At 41.2% G+C, this 20,657-nt stretch overlaps 1 protein-coding gene across 1 annotated transcript in view; it reads right to left on the minus strand.

Annotated features, from left to right (window-relative positions):
• LOC133949828 (glucosidase 2 subunit beta-like) overlaps positions 1–20,657 on the minus strand; it is a 107,315-nt gene that overhangs the window by 49,170 nt on the left and 37,488 nt on the right. Inside the window, exon 10 of the mRNA XM_062383839.1 lies at positions 12,555–12,624. Within this exon, the coding sequence (XP_062239823.1) occupies positions 12,555–12,624 (70 nt within the window). The remainder of the gene's footprint in view (positions 1–12,554; positions 12,625–20,657) is intronic.

The following is a 20,657-nucleotide window of genomic DNA, read 5'->3' on the forward strand; positions in this document are numbered from 1 at the left end:
ATGGAGAGAGTAGGAGAGAGGGAGAGAGGTAAAGAGGTAGTGAGGGAGAGAGAGAAGGAGAGAGGGAGGTGTGTAAGGAGGCAGGTGCACCTGAGGGAACCTGCGGATTAATCGTGTCTGATTTCAACTTGGGACTTAATTGTGCCTTAACCACAATCTACATTACTTTTGTTTCAACTACACACCCTTTACATTTTCTTTGAACTTTGGAGCTCTAGCTTTCATGAATCTGATCAATTTAGCATACAAATACGATTTTTTTTTAAATGTATTGGTTATAATGTGAGCTATATGTGGAAAAACTATAAATTAGCACATATAGTGAGTTACAGTGCATGGAATAATATACGTCATAAAATGAGGTATGTGGCTGTGCCTGAGTATTCTTGTCTGTACACGAGCATGGAGCCGGGATGATAAACATTCCTATCAGCCAGGTTGGGTGTTGTTCTCAAACAACAAGTGTATATTAAGATGGATGATATGACAGACCCCCGAAAGTGAAGTAAAAACACTCGGACCGCCCCCTGGTGCCTGGCTATGGTGCAGGTCAAAAATGCTGCTCCCCCCGTAGCCTAAAAGCGGAACAACATCAACAAGGTCAATCGACAAATATCGAGATTGGTTAAATTAGAGGTTTTCACAAAACTATCTCCACATCTCACAACGAAGAGCAGAGTGAAAGGGGAAGTAAGCAGAGACTAGTCAGCTGTGTTGAAACAACAAGTGACCCTTCGTGACAAAGCCCTGAAGGGATCCCTTGATGTCCTTGTATCAGATTGGCCTGCACGGAAACTGCACACTGCAAAGATCAAATACTGCTCTGCTATAAACACATTGTTGTTGAAATACCAGGCGAAGAAACTGCTGGGGAAGTTGATACAATACAACTCGGCAGTGGCCCCACACAGAATTTGTCATTTCCACATTTTAAGTTTTGTGGGAGCACAAAACGCATGGCACTTTTTTTTATTTATTTTTACATTGCAAGTGAATAAAACCGAAGAAAGGAACACAACAGCTTGTTTATATTCAGTTTCACAATGAGGAGCTTCGTGGGAGAAATCTACGACGGAATGTCTCAACAGACCAACGGTAAACCTGTCCCCAATTCTCTTCCTCTCCCTGTTAGTCTCGCAAACTTAAATTGCAGAGCAGCCGCCACTACACGCTGCAGACCCGGTTCACAACATGTTCATACAAGCATCTCTGCATAGAGCTAATGTAGCCACGGGCATCTTTTTCTAGTTCTCCAGATTGTCTTACAATGACAAATGCTGATGCAGCCAGTGCACAAAAATATCCCATGTAAGCTCTTACAATGCATCACAATGGAAACTGCAAACAGGAAACAAGCCCAACATGGTATTACATAGTATTAGGAGAACTGCAGGATGGGAAAGTAATGTATAGTCATAAAAAAATATCTGTACAACAACAAAGCCAAATCAAAGTTCAGCATTTCAGAAAATCTGCTCATATACTTTGTTTCTGAGAGTGAGATTACATGATCAATATCATTTCTGTGGCACTGAAGCCGTGACATGTTAAGCCAAGCTGAGATATCTTGGAAATATGTCTGTCGAAATATCTGAAGCCGTCTTGTTTAAACAATGCAGGTTGTTTGTTTGACCGGCAAATGAGCATGAATATATGGGCCACAATTTGAGATTCAATATTATATGTTATAGTATCTTTTTGAGGCAATTGCTCAACAAACATCAATTTATCCTGTACTTTGTAGCAGCGCCTCCGGCTATGGCTCATGTTACCCATCTGCTTCCAGGAAACAGGTATTGGTCTCTGCACAGGAAAGATGGTACCGGTCCGTGGAAACTCACTGTGATTAATTAGTGCAGCAGCCCCTAAGTGCATATTGATATACAGTTAGCTTGCTCATATAACACGGTCAAATTGGACTTCAGTTAAATGTAATATCTGTAATCACATGAATAATTATATAATTAATGTAATTAAAATGATATTATATAATGAAGGCAATTGCAATAATCAATGCAAAATCCACAACACAACTGTAAACGCCACAACACACATGCAAAAGGCACAGCACAACTCCAAAAGCCCCATGACAAAAACACAACCACAACGAAAGTGAGGGACAGCATTTGTTTACGATGAAAAGTGAAATTTTGATTTGTACCATTTACTTTGATTCATAGCAAGTCGTTATCTAGATATCACCATATCTACATTGATTGATCAGTCTGTCTGTGAGCAGAAATAAAGTCACCTCTGTTGTGTTTCTGTAGCTTTTGTGTTTTCCTTAAATGAACTTGGGTGAGACGTCTCAGCCACTGTAGATTTAATACTTCAGACATTTTTAAGCTGGGTTTCCAAATCAACCAGTGCCAATAGTGATTACAATCAGCTGTCATTTTAGTGTCAATACTGGGATCCACGTCATGACGAGTTGTATGACTGACTCAATTGTCCAGAAATAGAAATGTCTTTTCCTGAACTGTCCGATCGAAAGTCTCAGCACTGCCCTGGTCTAATTCTGTGTTGTGAAAACTGCACCATTTTTGCAGTACTTCAGACGTCTTGAGCCAAACTGCGGCTGTTAAATAGAACACACACATCACATTGGCCTGAGAATGAAGTGGTGTGCACTCCAGCAAACTCAGGTTGTCCATCTGGCAGCAGGCACTGCCTGTCTATCCACTGGGATCATTCCTTCCTACTCTTCTGCCTCCCACCACTGTCTCCCCAATTAAAAGTTACACATCAGCCTCAAGTCTGAGCCAGACTTCCAGATGGTTGGAATGATATAGCAAGCTTTTCTTCTGTTGCATTGTCAGTGGAGAAATCAGTTACCTGCGAGTCTATTTTTCCAAAAGTGCTGTGCAGTTGGGTGGTTGGCGGATGCTTTGGGAATTGAGCTGAGTTCTTGCGCGCAGTTAAATCCCCAAACACGGCTCTGTACTTTCAGACACAGCAGTGTGAAACTGAGCAAGGACCTGCAGTTTTCAAACGGTAATGTAGAGCTGCGATGTGCTTCCTGTTGGCTTGGATGGCATTGCTCATTTTTCACTTATCTTTCAACACTTGGGAGAGACTTTACAGGGCCTTGATCAGGTTGTCAGTGAAGGTCTCATTTGCTTTAATTTGAGTAAATATCTTTGTATTAAATTTTGGGCGAGTTTTCAATTGTCCTGAAATAAATGAGACTCTCATTGAAATGTGAAGACAATGTAAATTATGGCTGTGCACTTGGAACGACACATAGTAATTGAATCTGCTCTCCTACCGCAAATGAAGCAAAGAAACGAATCAAAACGTTGGCCTACATGTCAAATATTTGTCTGAGTTATAAGCCAAAGCCAAGACACTCTGGGGCCAGACATCCAGCGAACCATGGTTTAATGCAAGTTTATTTTCTGCTTAGCTCTGAGGCGCTGACATACATGAAGCCGTCAGTGACCGAAGATCACGGGAAGAGCATGCCAGCCTTTATTTTACCATCACAGCGCCTAGTGTATGTTATCCCACATGCTTAAGTGCAGTTGACAGGTAAATCCCATGGCTGAGTATTTCTGCTGCTCTCACGCTTCCTTGTGAAAGTCTTTCTGTGTATGAGCAACCATCACATCCCCGGAGACGAGGAGACTGCAGCACTTGCAGAATATAGAATCCAACTTAAACAACCGAGGACGCATTCTTGGCAAACAAAGGTTGGGCAAAGACAAAATAAAGAGCGTCCCCTCAATGTATCCACAGCCCTTAGAAAAGCATCATACTCTGTATTAACTCTGAAGTTAACACTAATCAAATGTGACGGGCACATTGAATGAATAACGGATCTGCCAATAGCCCAGTTTTTCTAAGCAACGCAGGACTTAAGCAGAATTTCATCCAAAAGTTTCCTATAGTCAGTCGTCTGCTGCCAGGATGGATGGTAACAGAACTTACCTGCCTCGGATGATGGAGCCGAATATCACGGTGGCAGATATTATAAGGAAGCCAAGAGAGGGAAGCTCATGTACGGAGCAAACAGAAGCTTTATCAAGCAGAGGCTTTACATTTCATCAAGGTCTGAAAAGAAGCCTGTTTAAATCATCAGTTCTGCAATATTTTCATGCAAAAAATGAACTAGTTCTATCAGTTGCACTGTTATCCAAATGAATTGATGTGTTCTAGCAACAATAGCACTAGCATTGGGATATAAATTGATTGACAGAAGAATTATGTAAAATTTCCCTCTGGTTCCAGTTTCCAGTTTCCAGGGGGAAATAAACAGGTCAGACATAAGAAGCAGTCTGATGAAGTTGTTTCTGCCATTTTATTTTACCAACAACTGATTCATTAAACAAGGCAATAATTTGTATATTAATAAATTTATCATGAGTGAACCTGTTTTAGCTTGATAAAGGCATGTCAATTATAAACAGCATGACCGTGCTGAGTAAGGGGGTGAGAAAAGACTTGTGAATAGATGATAGCCGTGAAACTCAAATAACCTTAAGGCTATAGTTAGAGGTGTTTAAATTGTGTGAATTAAAGTGGTATTGTTACTTAGGGAAATAAATGTATAAACTCCTTCAGTCAAAAACAAAATTACCACTAAGAAACCCTTAAGGAAAACATTCCTCTAAAAGTGTCACTTCAAAATCTCAGTTACAAACGTATGATTAAAGTTTCACCAAGATGGCACCGTTGTACTGTTATTTTAGATAATATTATAATCTTAATGCGTTTCTGCTTTTCCCAGAAGTCAGTTTGTACACATATGAAAAGGTCCTTCAGACTGCGATTACAGAAAAAAATATGATGAAATCTTTGGTCATCAACCAAAGCAGTAGCTCTTAGATTTGATTGGAACATGTCGAGCAAATTCAATTAAGAGATTTGAAAACCAACGAGGGACTGCGTTCACTTTGAGAGTGTAGGAACAAACACTACCAACGGAACACAACATGGAGCATGGCGCGTCCATCTGACAAGGTGCACCATGCAATGAATTTGAGCGATTATGGACACTTTGATGTCTGTCAGCTTTCAAGCTGTAATACTTACGATAACAGAGCTCGACAGATCTAAGAGAAAGAAGGCAGACTGTGATACAGTTCGCAACACCCTCAAATGCACTGACAATTATTTACAATTATCTATTAAATTTGACTTTTTGACCATTAATTCCATTTTGGAGCCACATATCAATATAAATCGACAGAGAAATAATCTCAGACAGGAAATGTGTGTGTGCTTGGGTGTTGCTGTCTCCTCCATCAAGCTCATTACCTGCCAGAAGTGGACTAAAGGGGAACTGTGTGGGTGAGCATCGAGTATGTCCCCCTAATAAGTGCTAAAGCAGCGTGGTGGGCACTGGTGGAGAATACTCAGTGATAATTGAGGGCATAATGGTCACTTACACCCTTTGTGTTAAATATAGGTGAGCACATCCTGGGAGCCCACAGTGCAAAACACTCCACTAGGGCTGTGTTTGAACAGGGGGAAGTTCCACTGAAGATGGGAAAGATGGAACAATATTGTAGGATTACAATCTTACATTCAATGGCTGGATTACTAACCAGAAAAAGTACGGTAACTGTGCCTGCCAGAGTTCTTCCCATTGTTCCCATACTCAGTGTCCCGGCACCCAGATTCAAGTGGGCCCTAAAGCCTCTGGTTTACTCAAGCTGCTTTCAGACAAGCTGTTGTTTTGAACATGTCTGACCTGCACAATCTCCTGCTACGTTCTCCATATGTAAAAGGCAAACTCCGGAAAATGTGCAATCCCAATTTTTTCAAGCATTTGTAAGTTTATGTCTCAAGAAAGCTATATTGTATCATGGTAGTCCTATTTATTCTTGAATGAGCACCACTAGAGCAAATTAAAAGAGCCTGGAGGCAGGTGCTGTATCATTAATGTTGAGAGTTGCCTTGTGTCCACATCTGCTACTGTAGAACTTACATTTATAATGTATATGTTTGTGTATCATACACGTTATTAACACAGATTGTCTTCAGTCACATTATTAAAACTGAAGTAACTGACACAAAACTGGGACAATGTGATTTCACACTATGAGAATTGGTTGGTTTCCGGGAATCTTGACAAAAAATAATGAAGCTACCATGTCTCCTCTGTGTTTACTATAATGGAAGGTCAGACAGGGAGCAAACACAAGCAGCGAAGGGAAGAAATAGGGGAAATAAATAATCCTGGTGTCAATTAATATTTAAACATTTAACATTCGACAAGGCATCTAAACATGTATCGGTGGAAATGATGACAGCTGCTGTGAGAGAAAACACTTGTGAATACCAAATGATGATAAAATGTCATATAAACTCATACAAAGGCCACGGAAACTCATCTCGATTGAATAATCAATGTAACAATATAACAGGCTTATTAATAAGTGACATCTTGCATAGCAGGAGCTGAGCGAAGCAGGGAGGGAGGAGCTCTTGAATAAACAATCTTAGGAGAAGGGAGACATTTGGGTGTACACAGGTTTGTCATTGAGGTTGTTTTTTTGCACAAATTTAAGTAAGTTATAAAACTGATCTGAGATCTAACTTCACCGCAGCTTAAGAAAAACACGTGAGAAAAATTAAGAAAAAATGCCACATGTGCAGATACAAATCCACAACAGAACCAAATACAGAAATGATATGCAAATATAGACAACTAAATAAATAAAGGTGCTTTATTACACAATGATATTATAGTGTTTACAAATAGAACCATATACAAAAACACACTGTAATTAGCCCAGATGATTACTAACATTCACACAGGATTACTGTATCTACATGCATCCATCCATCTCAGTGCCGCAAAACAACAAACAGTTTTAAATCAAAGATATTTACTGTGGCTGTCTCCTAGAAAAAGCACCGTGTCTTTGTTGTGTCAGTGAGAACCAGAGGTCAAAGCAAAGTTATTTATCTCTGCTGAGTTGGAAATTAACTCCTGCCTTCGAGCAGTTTGACCCAGTAAGAACCCTGCTGCGCTGCTGACCTCTCAGGCAACGCGTGAGGCAAAAATAGCATTAATAGAGGGTGTGTAATTCCCAGGAAATGAGTGAATCGTTCAGCCATGTGTCTGGCAGGATAAGAAGAAGAAAAAAAAAAAAGGTGTATTTTTCAAATGACATACGAGGGCAAGGACTCCAAGGATTGCTTGTATTGAAAAGCCATGAGGCTAAAATCAGTATATGTGATTCATTTTACAAGCAATAATGATTCCTGTTTGCTTACCATTCCACACAGGGAATTATGTTACAGTGATTCAGATATACAGAATTAAATAGGGCAGCCTGTCCGATTAGATTTCTCCCAACTAGTTTCTTTCTCAAAACTCTGTGGAAATCCAGCTAAAACCACAGACTGATGTACAGTAGTCATTAGCGGACCAGTGTTTTTCAATGATTTCCGACCCTCAACACAAACACTAATAAAATCTGAGAGTGAGGGAATCTGTTGCACATGTAAATATTTACAAGTGCAAAAAGTGAAGCTACAAAATAAGCAATAAAGCTTCAGCCATGACGGATTGAATACAACATTTGGAATATTTGAACCTTTTTCTGATGTTCATTATAAGATAAGTACTACACTCTAAATTAACATTTTTGAAATGAGTGTAAATAAGCATACTGTGGGGATAGGAAAAAACATTAATCGTAAATATGTAAAATATTATAAAATCTTAACAGCATTTCCTGCTTTAAAGAAACAAACACGAAATAAAACCTGTAAATATTTTCCCAACGAGTGTTAAAACGTGCATGAAACTGAATCTCTGCACATTTTGCTCGAGAGCTTTAAGAGAACTTGGACTTAACTACAGGATGTTTTCCCCCATTTTTGCAGCTCTCCTTCTACAGCTATTGGTGTCACTGTGACCTTTTTTACTTGAAAGCGGGTTCAGGACCACAACCACTGCAAATGGTACCTGCTTAGAAAAGCACCAGATATAACCAGAAAGCCAATTTCAGGCAATTTGCTACTAATACGCACATGGTTATAAAGACTCAGTGTGATGTGGTACAAAATAAGCCCCTTTAGCGTGTTCTTCAGTTAGAATAACCTGAAAAACATTTTGCCGCTTTAGCTATTGGTGTCTTGGCATTCGCTTTCCGAGCAATTTTTCTGTGCTCAGAATAAAACCGTCACTGTTTGGTGAAAATCTGCAATGTGCAATAACATTGTTCCATATTGTAAAGACGTTAGGACATGCGATAAATAAAAAATAGAGCCTGCATAGACGATTGTTCTCTTCCTCAGCCAGAGAGTAGCTGACCTCAAAGTCACCTTCAAATAAAGACCACTTATCGTGAAGATAGCTGACAGCTTGCTGGCGCTTCATCTGATTGGCCGAACGGTCTGAATGCACACAGACCATTCTGCCTCAACAACACACATAACACCTTTTTATTTTTTTAATTTATTTTTAAAGAATCCCATTTATAAGTGGATTCAAAAATAAAATGTTTACAGAGCATCAACCATAACCTTTACAGACGCAAAGTCACTTCAATGTAAAAACTCAACAATATCACAATGGAATATAATAATAATAATAATAAAAAATTTAAGTAAACACTATTTGAAAGTGAAGAACACCTGATCTCCTCAGGCCGCTACTGTTTAAACCTTAAGATATAAACATGATTGAAGATAAAAAAATGTATTTCAGGCTGATTTTTGCTCTGCGTTTACTGCAAATGTTCATATCGGCATGTACAGCAGTATATCGGTCAGCATCACCTCTTTCGCGCTATTCGCCGGGACTCACCTGGAAACGCACAAGCTATGCGGTACAGAGAAATCAACACTACAGGGCTAATGGGGCTCGCAACTCGTACCCACGTCTGCAATCCAAAGTCAACAAGAAGCAAAAATGTAACATGACATGGAAGAGTTTGCATCTTTTAGTAACCAGCAGAGGGAAAAGGGCAGCTCTACAGATACAACACACCTTCTCCTCTCAACTTCAGGCCTGAGCAAATAATTCACAACACTGGATGGTTGCATGAGGTATAGTGAAGAACATTCACAGTTAATAACCATCCTTTTACATTTTTTAACCACCTAGGCTTCTTTACCACAGCGTGCAGGATCTCAGGCCTTGTGTGGTCACGGAAAATATTTACTCTCTTTTCTTTTTCGAGAGATTAACTGCTGGAGCAGAAAACCACATCAAAACAACTGATTCATACATGTCATTCACACAATCAGCACATATCCCTGCGTCCTGTATAACATAATAAAAACTCTTATCAGCTTGCAGCACATTGGATTTATATTTCATGCCCTCCAGTGCTTTGTTACAAGGATCCACATGTTCAGGTAATTTGACTACCTTGAAAAACAATGAAATCAAAGACATCAATCATATATTAAACTATAAGTAGAGACAATTAAGATTTATCAAATCATACTACTATACAAAGGTATTTGTGTGTTTTAAACCTTAGAGCTGTCTAATATCCAGAAAATTGGGGACTGGATACACGTCTGCCACCGATTTTTCATCACATGATTTTGCATTGTTTTTTGTTTTCCCGGGAAATGTTTAATTTCCCGCGAAATGTTTGGAGAAATTAACATTCTTAGATTCTCTATTCAAAAATTCCGGTCTGAAAAGTAGCTTCTGTCAGCTGTTAGATGAGTAGTAGAACAACTCTACGGATTTTGTCCTAACACTCAATGTAATGATTTGTAGGTATTGTACAGTAAGTACATATATGGCATGTACTGCATAAGCAGTCCCACTTTGTGTAAACAATCTACCCTCACCAGAATAAATTTAACGGTTTGTGAAGCTGTGAAACAACCAAGAAATTGCCCGACACCCTTCATTTCCTGATTTGGTTGCTACTGTATGTAGGTGTCTATGGTTGGGGATGTCTCTCTCTCTCTCTCGCTCTCTCACCCTCTCTCTTTCAGACTCTGAATCAGCAGGTCCCTTCGGTAAACAAGGCAGAGTGATTGTTGGATTTGCATATTCCTGAATAAATTATATTGCATTTCTGCGATAAGCAGTAGACTAGTGTTTGGTAGCTTTTCCTCCATCCTTCTCTGCCTCCGCTCTCTCTTTTCTACAACATTCACACACGCTGCCACGAATTAACCCTGATCATGAGGGACCAAGGCGAGAGAGAAAGTGCTGCTCAAAATTCATATTTTCAGCGGTGGAAAAAAAGAAATACATGCCATTGGCCCCTGGTGGCGCCCAGACTGCCAACTACGTGGATGGTTAATCAGGCCTGATAATGATGCATGCGTATGTCCGCCACCAAGGACAAGGATGGCAGCCACGCTCAGCGAGAGAGGGGGGGTGGGGTAGAGAGCCTGGGAGGAGAGGAGGTGGAGATTAAAGAGACTGAAGCTACAGAGAATCAAGAAGATAGCTAAAGAGATGGAGGTGGAGAGGAGAAATGGGTAGATAAGTGGGGGAGGAGAGGAAAGGAGAGGAAAGGAAAGGAAAGGAAATGAGAAGAGAGTACCAACAAAATGAGTCTGTGCAGGAACGCAAACGCTGTTTGATCCCATGGATGAGGCTATTCAACGTGGGAGCAAATTACTATTTTGTGTATGTGTGTACATGTGTGCAGCCAGGCAGGCATATGGACAAGTGTGCATATTCACATCAGTGTCTCTAATGGAGCTGGGGGATGTGGTTCTTAATATGAACACATCTACAGCTACAGACTTTAGTCCTGTTTAATTACAGCCCTGGCATGCTAAAGAAGCCACCAGTAGAAGAAAAAACTCCTCCATTAAGGCCGCATGTAGGCCTCAGCCTTTTCCCCGTCAGATCAGCTGATGACTGCTCCCCCCCCCCTTATTCCCCACACTTCCTTCGGAGAATTGGGCTGGTGGTATTTTGGCTGTGAAAAGGAAACCATCGGACGGCAGGGGCATGAATATTCCAAATGACTAATGTTGCACATGCTTATTTTTGACATATCTGGCTTCCGCAGGGAAATAAAACACTTCTAATGCAGGGGGACCATCTGTTATCTGTTGCTGGTGTTTCAGAGCAGGCGGGCTCACACACATGCACAGGCTCGATTGAACACAGCGAAAATACACACAGGGACACAGAGAGACGCACACATGCACACACGCGCAGGCAGACAGGTCGGCGCGTTCGCACACAGCGGGAGGCGAACGTACACAGCGAGACACATGCGCACACACATGTACCAACAGCAGAATCCGCTGGGAGCATGCACAACAGACAGGCTCTAAACTCCTATACAAATTGAACACTCCCTCTTTTTTCCTTTTTTTTTTTTTATTTAGTGTGTTTGTCAAATGTGCTGTAAATCTCAAGCTGTAGGGGGACAGGGAATGCACACACTTTTTTTTTATGCTAGCCATAAATACCTGGGCCTGTCTCTATGCAGCAGCTGGAGCACGATAATATGCTGGTGGTGTGAAAGGGGAATAAACTAGCTGCATCACCTTGAAAAACCAAAAGTGAGACAAACAAACAGCCTCCCGCATCAGCCCCACATCTACACTAAAGTGCATTCTCACTTGTTTGTGTTTGTGTGGAAGTACGGCCAAAGGACGAGGTGCAGTACGGTAAACAAAGCTCTCGTATGTGCCTGGATAATCTGTTTGATATTTTCCTCACAACAGCCAAGCTTCTAGGTGCGCAGGGATACCTGGATTCAATAGAATGTTTTTGGAAAGCTAAATTTGCCGAAGAATTCCCTTTCAACTCCCGTGGCTGAACATTTCCGAGATACAAATTACATTTTAGAAAACAATCCCGGGTATATCAAATATCCCTGTAAGGTCCGGATTTCTCTGTTTTACTTGTAAACAGAGCTATTTTTAGACCGGTGCTCCTGCAGCAAAACACAATGTGTGTATCCTTGAGCTCTAATAAATGTGAGGAATGTGTGTCCTTCCTTAAAAATCATTCCCAAAGCTAATTTTTTAAAGAATTTGAATTAATTTATTCTTACGTTTTATTGTCCAGCGATTTACACAAAATCAAGATGTATTAATGATGGAGAAGTCATTTGATTTAATTAGTAATCCTACGCTCATCCTTAGGTGAGACATTCTAAGCTCCTGTTTTGAGAGTATAAATTATTACTGAGTGTTAGTGCCACGTGAAAATCGGAGATTACGAGAATAAAGTCACACTATTGCAAAAACAAAGTCATCATTTAGGCGAGGGGTCATTTCAGAAGATTAGCATGTTGTCTGTGTTAAAATAAGTTTTAGTAGAACTTACTTGTTTCTCATTAACTTATGACCGTATTCTCGTAAATTACAACTTTATCTTGTAATAGTCCTTGTAATATTATGAAAATTTCCCTTTATGGCTTTATTTTCTCGCAATATAACTTTTTCCATTATAACCTCATATCTGGTAATAGTACTCCTTTATTTTAGCAATATCATGAAATTATTCTCAAAATCTCAGAGCAGTTTCACAAATAATGTAACTTGACTTTATATCCATAGCAGAAACAAGCAGAATAGAGGAGGGGGTTTAGGTAGACTCATAAGATCAGTGTAGGTAGAGATGACAATTGCAGGGTTTGATAACTTACCACTGTCAGCAGCCTTTACATGAGGATCCTCACTCGCAATACTGTCTGGTGCACTGTGTGTGTTTTTGATCTACAAGCACATAATGAAAGCAGAGAGGGAGAGAAAAACAAGGTCAAAGATCTATACACTCATAAGACCTTGGGTACTGCCTGCATTAATGTACACGGCGACAACAGAGGTGTGTGTGTGTGTGTGTGTGTGTGTGTGAGACCAAGAAAGTGATTTTAAAAAGATCATTTCAGCTCAATCCATGACTCTAATATGCACCTCCCAGAAGACGCTGTGCGCTTGATGTTGCAAAATACAAGGCTCCCATTTTTCTGTGCTCGAGGAGGCTCCCAGGAGCCTTTGAAAGACAGTTTAATGATGAAAGACAACATGCCTGGATGCTAGTGTTCTGTTTTAGGTCACAAGGGAAAAACCGCCAGTGCCAAAACAATTTTAAGTCTTTAATTTTCTTTTTAAAAAATGCACCACGTTCATTTAGAAAGATCCAAATCACACCGTGGATCCTCACCTTGTGGAAGTAATAAAAAAATCACTAAATCCCTCCATGAGTAAATATTGCTGATTGCTATGCTGCAGTGAAAAAATATTGATATATGAAATATCATAATATTGACATTTATCTGTAGCTGGGAATCTACCTGAGGTTAGAAAAATGTGTGTTATTACACTTGTGCTATATCCTGTTGTTGATGCTTATAGGCATTCGTCTTCTTTTTTATAGAGAACAGTGAAAACATTGCGCAGGAACATCCTTTCTTCCCGCGTCATTCATGACACTGAGGAGGAATAAATGTGACAAGATTGCCACATATGGGGCAGAGGAAATAAGGGTCTGATTTGATGACTTGTCACATGCCGTCCTTTTCTTCTAACAATGGAAACCAGACTGTAAACTCCACTGTGCAAGTAAGAGGTGTTGCCAAACGCGTTGTGACTCACCACCTCAGAGGAAAACAAAAACCGGCTTAAGATCAGGTTGACATCGTGTGCAGTGTTCGCAACTCAGAGTATTGGGAGAGACTGGACTGAATACAACTGTGAAGAATGTCGTTTAGAAATGAAGAAAACCTTAAAGCTCCAGTGTGTGACTTTTTTCCTTTTTCAAGATGAAATTAGCTCCAAATATGAAGAGGTCTGGCCCTTCCAACCAATCAGAGAAGGTCAAAGTCTGGAGAGGGAGCTCACAGCTGTTTATCAATATATGAAAAGCTCTTCTGGTTGACTACTCCTCTCACATTAAGTTAATAATAGCGGCAGGAAGACGTCACTATGGCTCAGTCACACGTTAGCTAGTTCCTGACTTCTGCATCAGCTGAGACAGAAGAGCAGGACGAGGATGAAGATGAAGACAGGGATACTGTTCTGTTAACTTTACCATGGTATTTCATTGCACGATCAAATAAAGTGGAAAATAAAGCTCACAAGCTCTCAACTGGTAGAGAGCTAACTTGTTTGGATGCTAATGCGACAGATTATTCAAAAAGCATATCTGTACCATTGACTCCTGTCGCATAATTGTCTGTAAAACATTGCTGCTATGGGAGAGGGGTGAAAACTCCGGCAGGCAAACATTAATATGGATTATTTCACCGATCCTAAAAAAGACACTTCTAACACCATGACTAGTCTCATAGAATATGTGAAATATACTTTTGTTCTCTTGTTTAACTCTGGCCCATACAAATTTAGGTAATACCGTAACAGCAGAGGTACAAATAACTGAAGTATCCTTGTGATAATAGTCGATGATCACCCAGCAACATTAGCCTCAAGAAGATAAGTCTCCTGCATTGCTGCACTGCGAGAGGGAGAAATAATGGAGGAATCACTTGAAGCTCAGTCCTCGCAGTCTACCTTTCCTCATCATTCTCCAGTTCTTGTTTGTGTCGGAGAACGAGACACCGGCGGAGTGAAGCCTTCAAGCAGCCTTGTACGCTGCTCCCAGGAATCAGCCGGCACAAAAAGAGAAACAGAAGCTCGCTCTTGAAAAAGTGTCTGCCATTGAAGGATCTTTATTCTCCGTCCCCCAGCTGCCGGGGATGTGTGTAACGACTTAGGCATACAATGGGTGCATCAGGTATTTGTCCACCGAGAGCCGGGGCCTAGCAAATGAAAAGCGGGACACACCAGCCCAGGAAGCGCCTAATTAATTGACAAGCACATATTTCTGAATTAATAATCATCAAACAGACTTCATGTTGTTCCTCCAACACCATTCGCGCCAGCTCATCCTCCCAGGCGACTAACTTAAGAGACTTATCTTATAAATACAGCCCTAATCAAAATAAATGACTAAAAGCTCCAAGGGAGTTGAAGGCTATACACATTTACATCAGAGGAACTGATGCAATTTAAATAGCCGCCTGTGCACCGACTTCAGGTTCAAACCACAGAGAATCCTAACTTATGTAATACTTTCAGTGGGGGGGGGGGATTGCTTTGGTTGGCAGACCTATATTCATGACAGCCAAGTAGGAGAGACACGGCCTCCTTTTATGTGTGCTATGTTGAATTCCCTCAGCTGAGTGCTCGGTTGATGAGCGTGTCATATTTTACAGAATATTTTTTTAATATTTAATGTTTCACATGTTTTAAGTCTGTTTGAATGCATGTGTGCTCTCGGCATTTGTGCACATCATTCTACAACTGCTCCTTGTTCTCCGCATTATTCTTTTGTCACACTGTTGTGAAAGTGTGTTTTCTGTGTGTTTCTCTCTAACATAAAGTTGTTATAATTAATATCCTACATTGTATATTTCTATACTGCTGCCATACAATTATATTGGAATAAAGTTTGGGGCTGCTTTAATATGTACCAGTGCAGTACGCATTCTAATCTCGCCTGTTTGGAATGGGCTGTTAACTTAGCCTCAATCAATCAATCAAATTGTATTTCTAGACCATATTCACCTATTTAACTGAACAATACACGTTTCAAATGCAAAACCGTAAATGTAAACAGTTCTCGAGTTATGTGATATATACACAGACGGACCAATAACAAATGAATAGATGTGAAAATGTCCGCCGGTGCCTAACAGGTGCTGTTGTGCCACAAAGCTCTATACAACAAATGGCTCAGACTGTGGAGCCCCACATCTCCTTGTGTATTGAAGTCAAACAGGTCTCCGTCAATTCAGACAGACACACAGCTGCACTCAAGTCACATTTAGGTTTCACATGGAGACTTCAGTGTTCACGGCGTGACCGCTGCCTCTGCACCGGCTCGGGAGTTTAATGGTAGAGGTGGCAGGAGCACACTGTTTGCCGAGACTCCAGAATCTCGTCTGCCTCGTGACGCTGTTGCTAATACGAACTGAACTTGACTGTGACATTTGTGGGAACCTTTGCAGAGTTTAGAACTTCGGGACAGGAGTGGAGGGTCGATGCCGTCCCTGAGTAGACTTTAAGAAGAGCTCATCATTCGGCTCCCGGAGACCTCGTAGATAAACGGTAAAACAGGTTGTTCCAAAAGCAACGACTTGTGACTATTCCAAGAAGGACTCACAAGCATTTTTGCATTTGCCAACTCAACCAAAGTTACCTCGTTAAATTCTTAAAGGTGAAAAAAAAACACCAATCCAATTTATGTTTGGAGCATAAGAGCTAAGGACAGGTGATTTCTACAACTAAAACACTTTCATAATGAACTACTCATATGCAGTGGGTTCATTAGAGGTGTATTCCTTTACAAAAAAACAAACTGTAGTAGTAATAGTCTGCATTTTCCCCTATTTAAATATAGCCGTATTTGAGAAGGTGATGCTGGAAGCGTTTGGATGAAGGCAGCACAAGGACGGCGTGCGGGGATGCGGGTGTGCACACGAGCTACGGTGCGTGTGTGTGTGTATGTGCTCTGCGAGAGGTAAAATAATGACATGAATGGCTGGTGACGCGGGGACGATGGAAAGGCGCCACAAATTTCCGGGCCTCAGGCTGGGCAGCTGTGAGAAACTTCTTCTCTCATCCCGCCACCCCTCTCCACACCCCCCACACCCCCAACCCGCTCTGTGGCACTGTTCAAACAGGGGACAGAAACGCCCTGAGTGATTTTCCTCTTTGCGATCTCGTACATGGCTGCCGGCGCTTTCCTCTTCTGTATCTCCCGCTCGCAGCGAGAAGAAGAGTGACGGCGTGAGTCATGGCTGTTTTTTTTAACGAGCAAATCTTTTGATTAATTTTAATGGCACTTCCTTCCAAAAGCTTCCACTCTGAGACGCTCATGTCTATTATTATATGGTATGACGGTTTACTTTCATGCATGAGCTGAGATTATGATTGATGGTGTCACACCTTTGGCTGTATGAGAAAACCATGTTTCAAAATATATATACAGATGAATGCTGTGTATTTACAATTAGGTGTTTTCCAGGCATCACTTATGTGTTAAAAATACAGTCAGTAAAGCCATGAACATATGGCATATTTATATGTGACTTAGCTTGATGAAAGCCCCGGCTTTATGGAAATGAAGGACACACATGCACAAACACAAAGCATCCTTCACTCATCACTGGCACCCGCCAATGCAACCTGGGACGCCGGTTCCGACAAGAGTGAGAGCCAATTAAAGTTGTTTAATCTTGCAACTCTCCGTATTGGATGGAGGGGGGGAGGGGGGGGGGGGGGTGGCAGCTTGCGTGTTGCCGTCACACTTTCAGGTCGTGCCAGTTGGCTCCCCCAACGTGTGACAGCCGAGTGATCCAGACAGAGCAGGAACAAGAAAGTGAAAGAGCAGAAGGGGAGAACATGGCAGCCGAGGACTACCACTTCCACATCAAACGAATGTTGTCACAACAGAGCAGCAGAGCCGCCCCCGTTAACTGTGACATCATGCAGCTGCTCGTCACACCGAGCAAAGCAAGGCGGAAACCTACTGTAAGTCGAGCAAGCACGTTTGTTTATTGAATAAGGGGGCAGAGAGAAGGGAGGGAGCGGCGGCTGCAAGGCGAGCATCCAGTAGTGGTGTCAAATCTTTGTAAGTAGCACGGGAATGGAGCGTTTTTTCATCTCTCCATGAAATTGAATGTTGGAAAGGGAAATGAAGTGTGCCCTCCAATAACAGTAAAGGCAATCATTGAGGCTTGCATTTGAGAAATATGATAGTGAAAGGTTGGCGCTGGCGTTTGGGTAGCGCTGAAAGAAACAACAAAAGTGTTTACGTGGTGTTTTTATTTAATGGTTGATGCAGCACATTTCTGTAAATGTGCAGCTAAATGAAAGGGAAGGCTGAGGTAAGCTCAAATAGGTAAAATCACTCTAATGAAAATTAATGGAATGAAAAAAACACAGAGAACACTTCCCTTTTGGGAATTAAATCATTTTTTATCTCATTAATGTAAATATGCAAAGCTATATTTAAAGCTTGTAATCGCTTCCTTCAGTGCTATAAAAGTTGCCGTCTGTGCTGAAGCAGATTTGTATCCATATGCTGGCGTTTATCGGCAGAAGTTCTGTAGTCATACTCAAATTTAAAAAGAAGCAGCTAAATCGGTGGCGGCACCGGCGGCCAGACACTCGGCAGAATGGGACTGTTGTCTGTGACAGAAGGAAAACAGGAGGGAAAAAGGAGTGGGAGTGTCAGGACAACAGAGACAAAAAATAAAATAAAAAGTCTGTCTCCTAGCGGCCGATGGCGTATAGTCCTGTCAGTTGTCATCCGGTACCACTCTCATTGCTTGATACAGTGAAACTGAGGTAATGTACCCTATGAAATATTCACCAAAGTTGTCTTTGGTTAAGACAGATTGGGGGGGGGGGGGGGTGTGTGTGTGTTGGGGGGGCACATTAAAACAGAGGCAATGTAGCTCAATGAAATATTCACCAAAGTTGTCTTTACGTAAAAAAAGGATTGGACAGAGGTGGGAGAGCCGAAACGCTGCGATGGAGGGAGGGCGAGTCCCCCAAATGCTCTTGATGTCAGGTTTGCTTAGGCTTCTGTACATGACAGGGGGACCAGCAGGGGGTCCATTAAATGTTCCCAGAACAGTGCGTCAGTCTCCACAGCAAAAGCCCCCGACCTCAGAAACCCTCCACTAATTCTGCTGTACTCTCTAAAATACCGAAGGCTTGATCATGCTGCTGTTGACAAGTTTAGTAATTCTATCTCCAAGCAATTTGAAATAAAAAGATTTTTATACAAAGGGAGAAGATGGAGATGGAGCATCCATCTTTATCTACAGTCTCTACACCAATTTTGAACAATGAGGCCATGTTTTCCATCTTAGGTGTTGATGCAGAATATACATAAATGCAGCTGAGGTGGACAATGCAAATTCCCATCTCTCCAAATAGCATTCACATAAACCAAGGCCAGCATTGATCCAGCAACCCTCTGACACGGCGAGGGAGGACAGGTTAAAGTCATATTAAAATGAGAGAAAAGACGGAATAATTCGCTCCTAATTAGGCTAATGAGAGATGTGGTGATTCATTAGCAGTCATTGTATTTGTGATGGCCTGTGTTGCCAGGATGTGTGTTGTAAGGGACGCAACCACGGTGCAGAGTGTGGAATGCAAAAGCTGCCATTAGCCGCCGTAGCTACCGTGCAAGGCCTTGACACGACAAAATTAGATGGAGAGCTTTTGCCTCTGTGAGTCTTAATGTGATACATCATAAAATACACTGCTTTCCCTGATCAGCTTTGAAGAAAAAAATGTTAAAGCGTCACGCTGAATGAACTGCACATCGGCCGGAGCGTAACAGATATGATAGAGATGCTTGATCACGCCGTGAAGAGCAAGACACAAAGAGGTGTGGAAACTCAAAAGCTTACATGAGTGGCTATTGACTCCATGAGACCTAGTGTCATGCTGATGTTTAGGTGTCATACAGGCACTCACGGCTTCCTTGACACTTTTCACAGACTGGTTCGTACTAATGCATATAACGATGAATACATTGACAAACTATTCAAAACAAGAACAAAAACAGCATCAAATCCAGTCGAACTTTGCTTTTCACATGGATATAATTAAGTGTCAACACAGCCGAATTAAAGCAAAGTGTTATTTAACGACATGCTGCGTTCAGACCTTTACACTGTGTAAAAAAACTTTGAGTGCACTCAACAACAACAAGCCTGTGGTCAAACACAAGACAGGTTTTGTGTGTTGCAAATGGTCAAACGAGCATTTCAGCTCCAGCGCGAACGCCATGAATTAACAACATGATTCCCTGTATAGGGCTAAAGCTGTGTGTCTTAACAGCCCTTTGTGTTCCGTCAGAGACATCAAATACTTGTCATCTAAAGAGATAGAAGGTTCTCAGAAAATGGAGACTTCAAAAAGAGGCAAAAAAAACTTTATATGTTATTTCTCTTATTTTCCTAACTTTGTTTGGGTTGGTTTGCTTTTAACTGTGTTTTTGAAACTGTGTGGTTTTAAATTATTATATTGTGCGTACCTCAGGAATACTAGGCACTTCTTTGTAGACACTAATTGGGATCTAAATCATGAAGAAATATTCCTACTGTATACATTAAAACCTGCCCTACCATAATCCACATCGCAGGCATTTCAGATATAGTTCACAGGTCCCCACACAGATCCTGTTTCATCCAGTTTCTGCAAACACACTGAATCTAATTATGTGTAATCGAAGGTTAGTGCTGACCTGGAGAACAACTGACAGAGGAGTCTATGGCTGAGAATTAAATCCCATTGAAGCACCTCATTAGCATAATGTTAAAACCTATTTCATTCAAATGTACACTGAATAATGACTGATACACTGAAGGATTATTGGCCTAATTTCAGGTCCAATCCAGCTCTCCCAATGATTGCAGGGGGGCTACCGATCTGAGGCATATCTGATCAGATTATTTGATCAAATGATCCGGTAGTATGAGGGGTTAAACATAATCTTTCGGAGCATCAACCTATTATTGGTTAAAATATGTTAGTAGTTACAAAACAATGTATTTAACAGTATTTTTTGCCTTGAGGTTCTTCCAACGTTATTACCCAGGTAGCTTTGTTGAAACAGGTCTGGTGATTAACTCTGGTGCAATAATGGTACAAATAAAATGAGTCCATTTCAAATCCATGCGAATTTCAGTGGTGTTTTCATAAAAAGACGGGGGGACACAAGT

The sequence above is a fragment of the Platichthys flesus genome, chromosome 24, assembly GCF_949316205.1.
Source record: "Platichthys flesus chromosome 24, fPlaFle2.1, whole genome shotgun sequence".
In the NCBI taxonomy this organism is placed as follows: Eukaryota; Metazoa; Chordata; class Actinopteri; order Pleuronectiformes; family Pleuronectidae; genus Platichthys; species Platichthys flesus.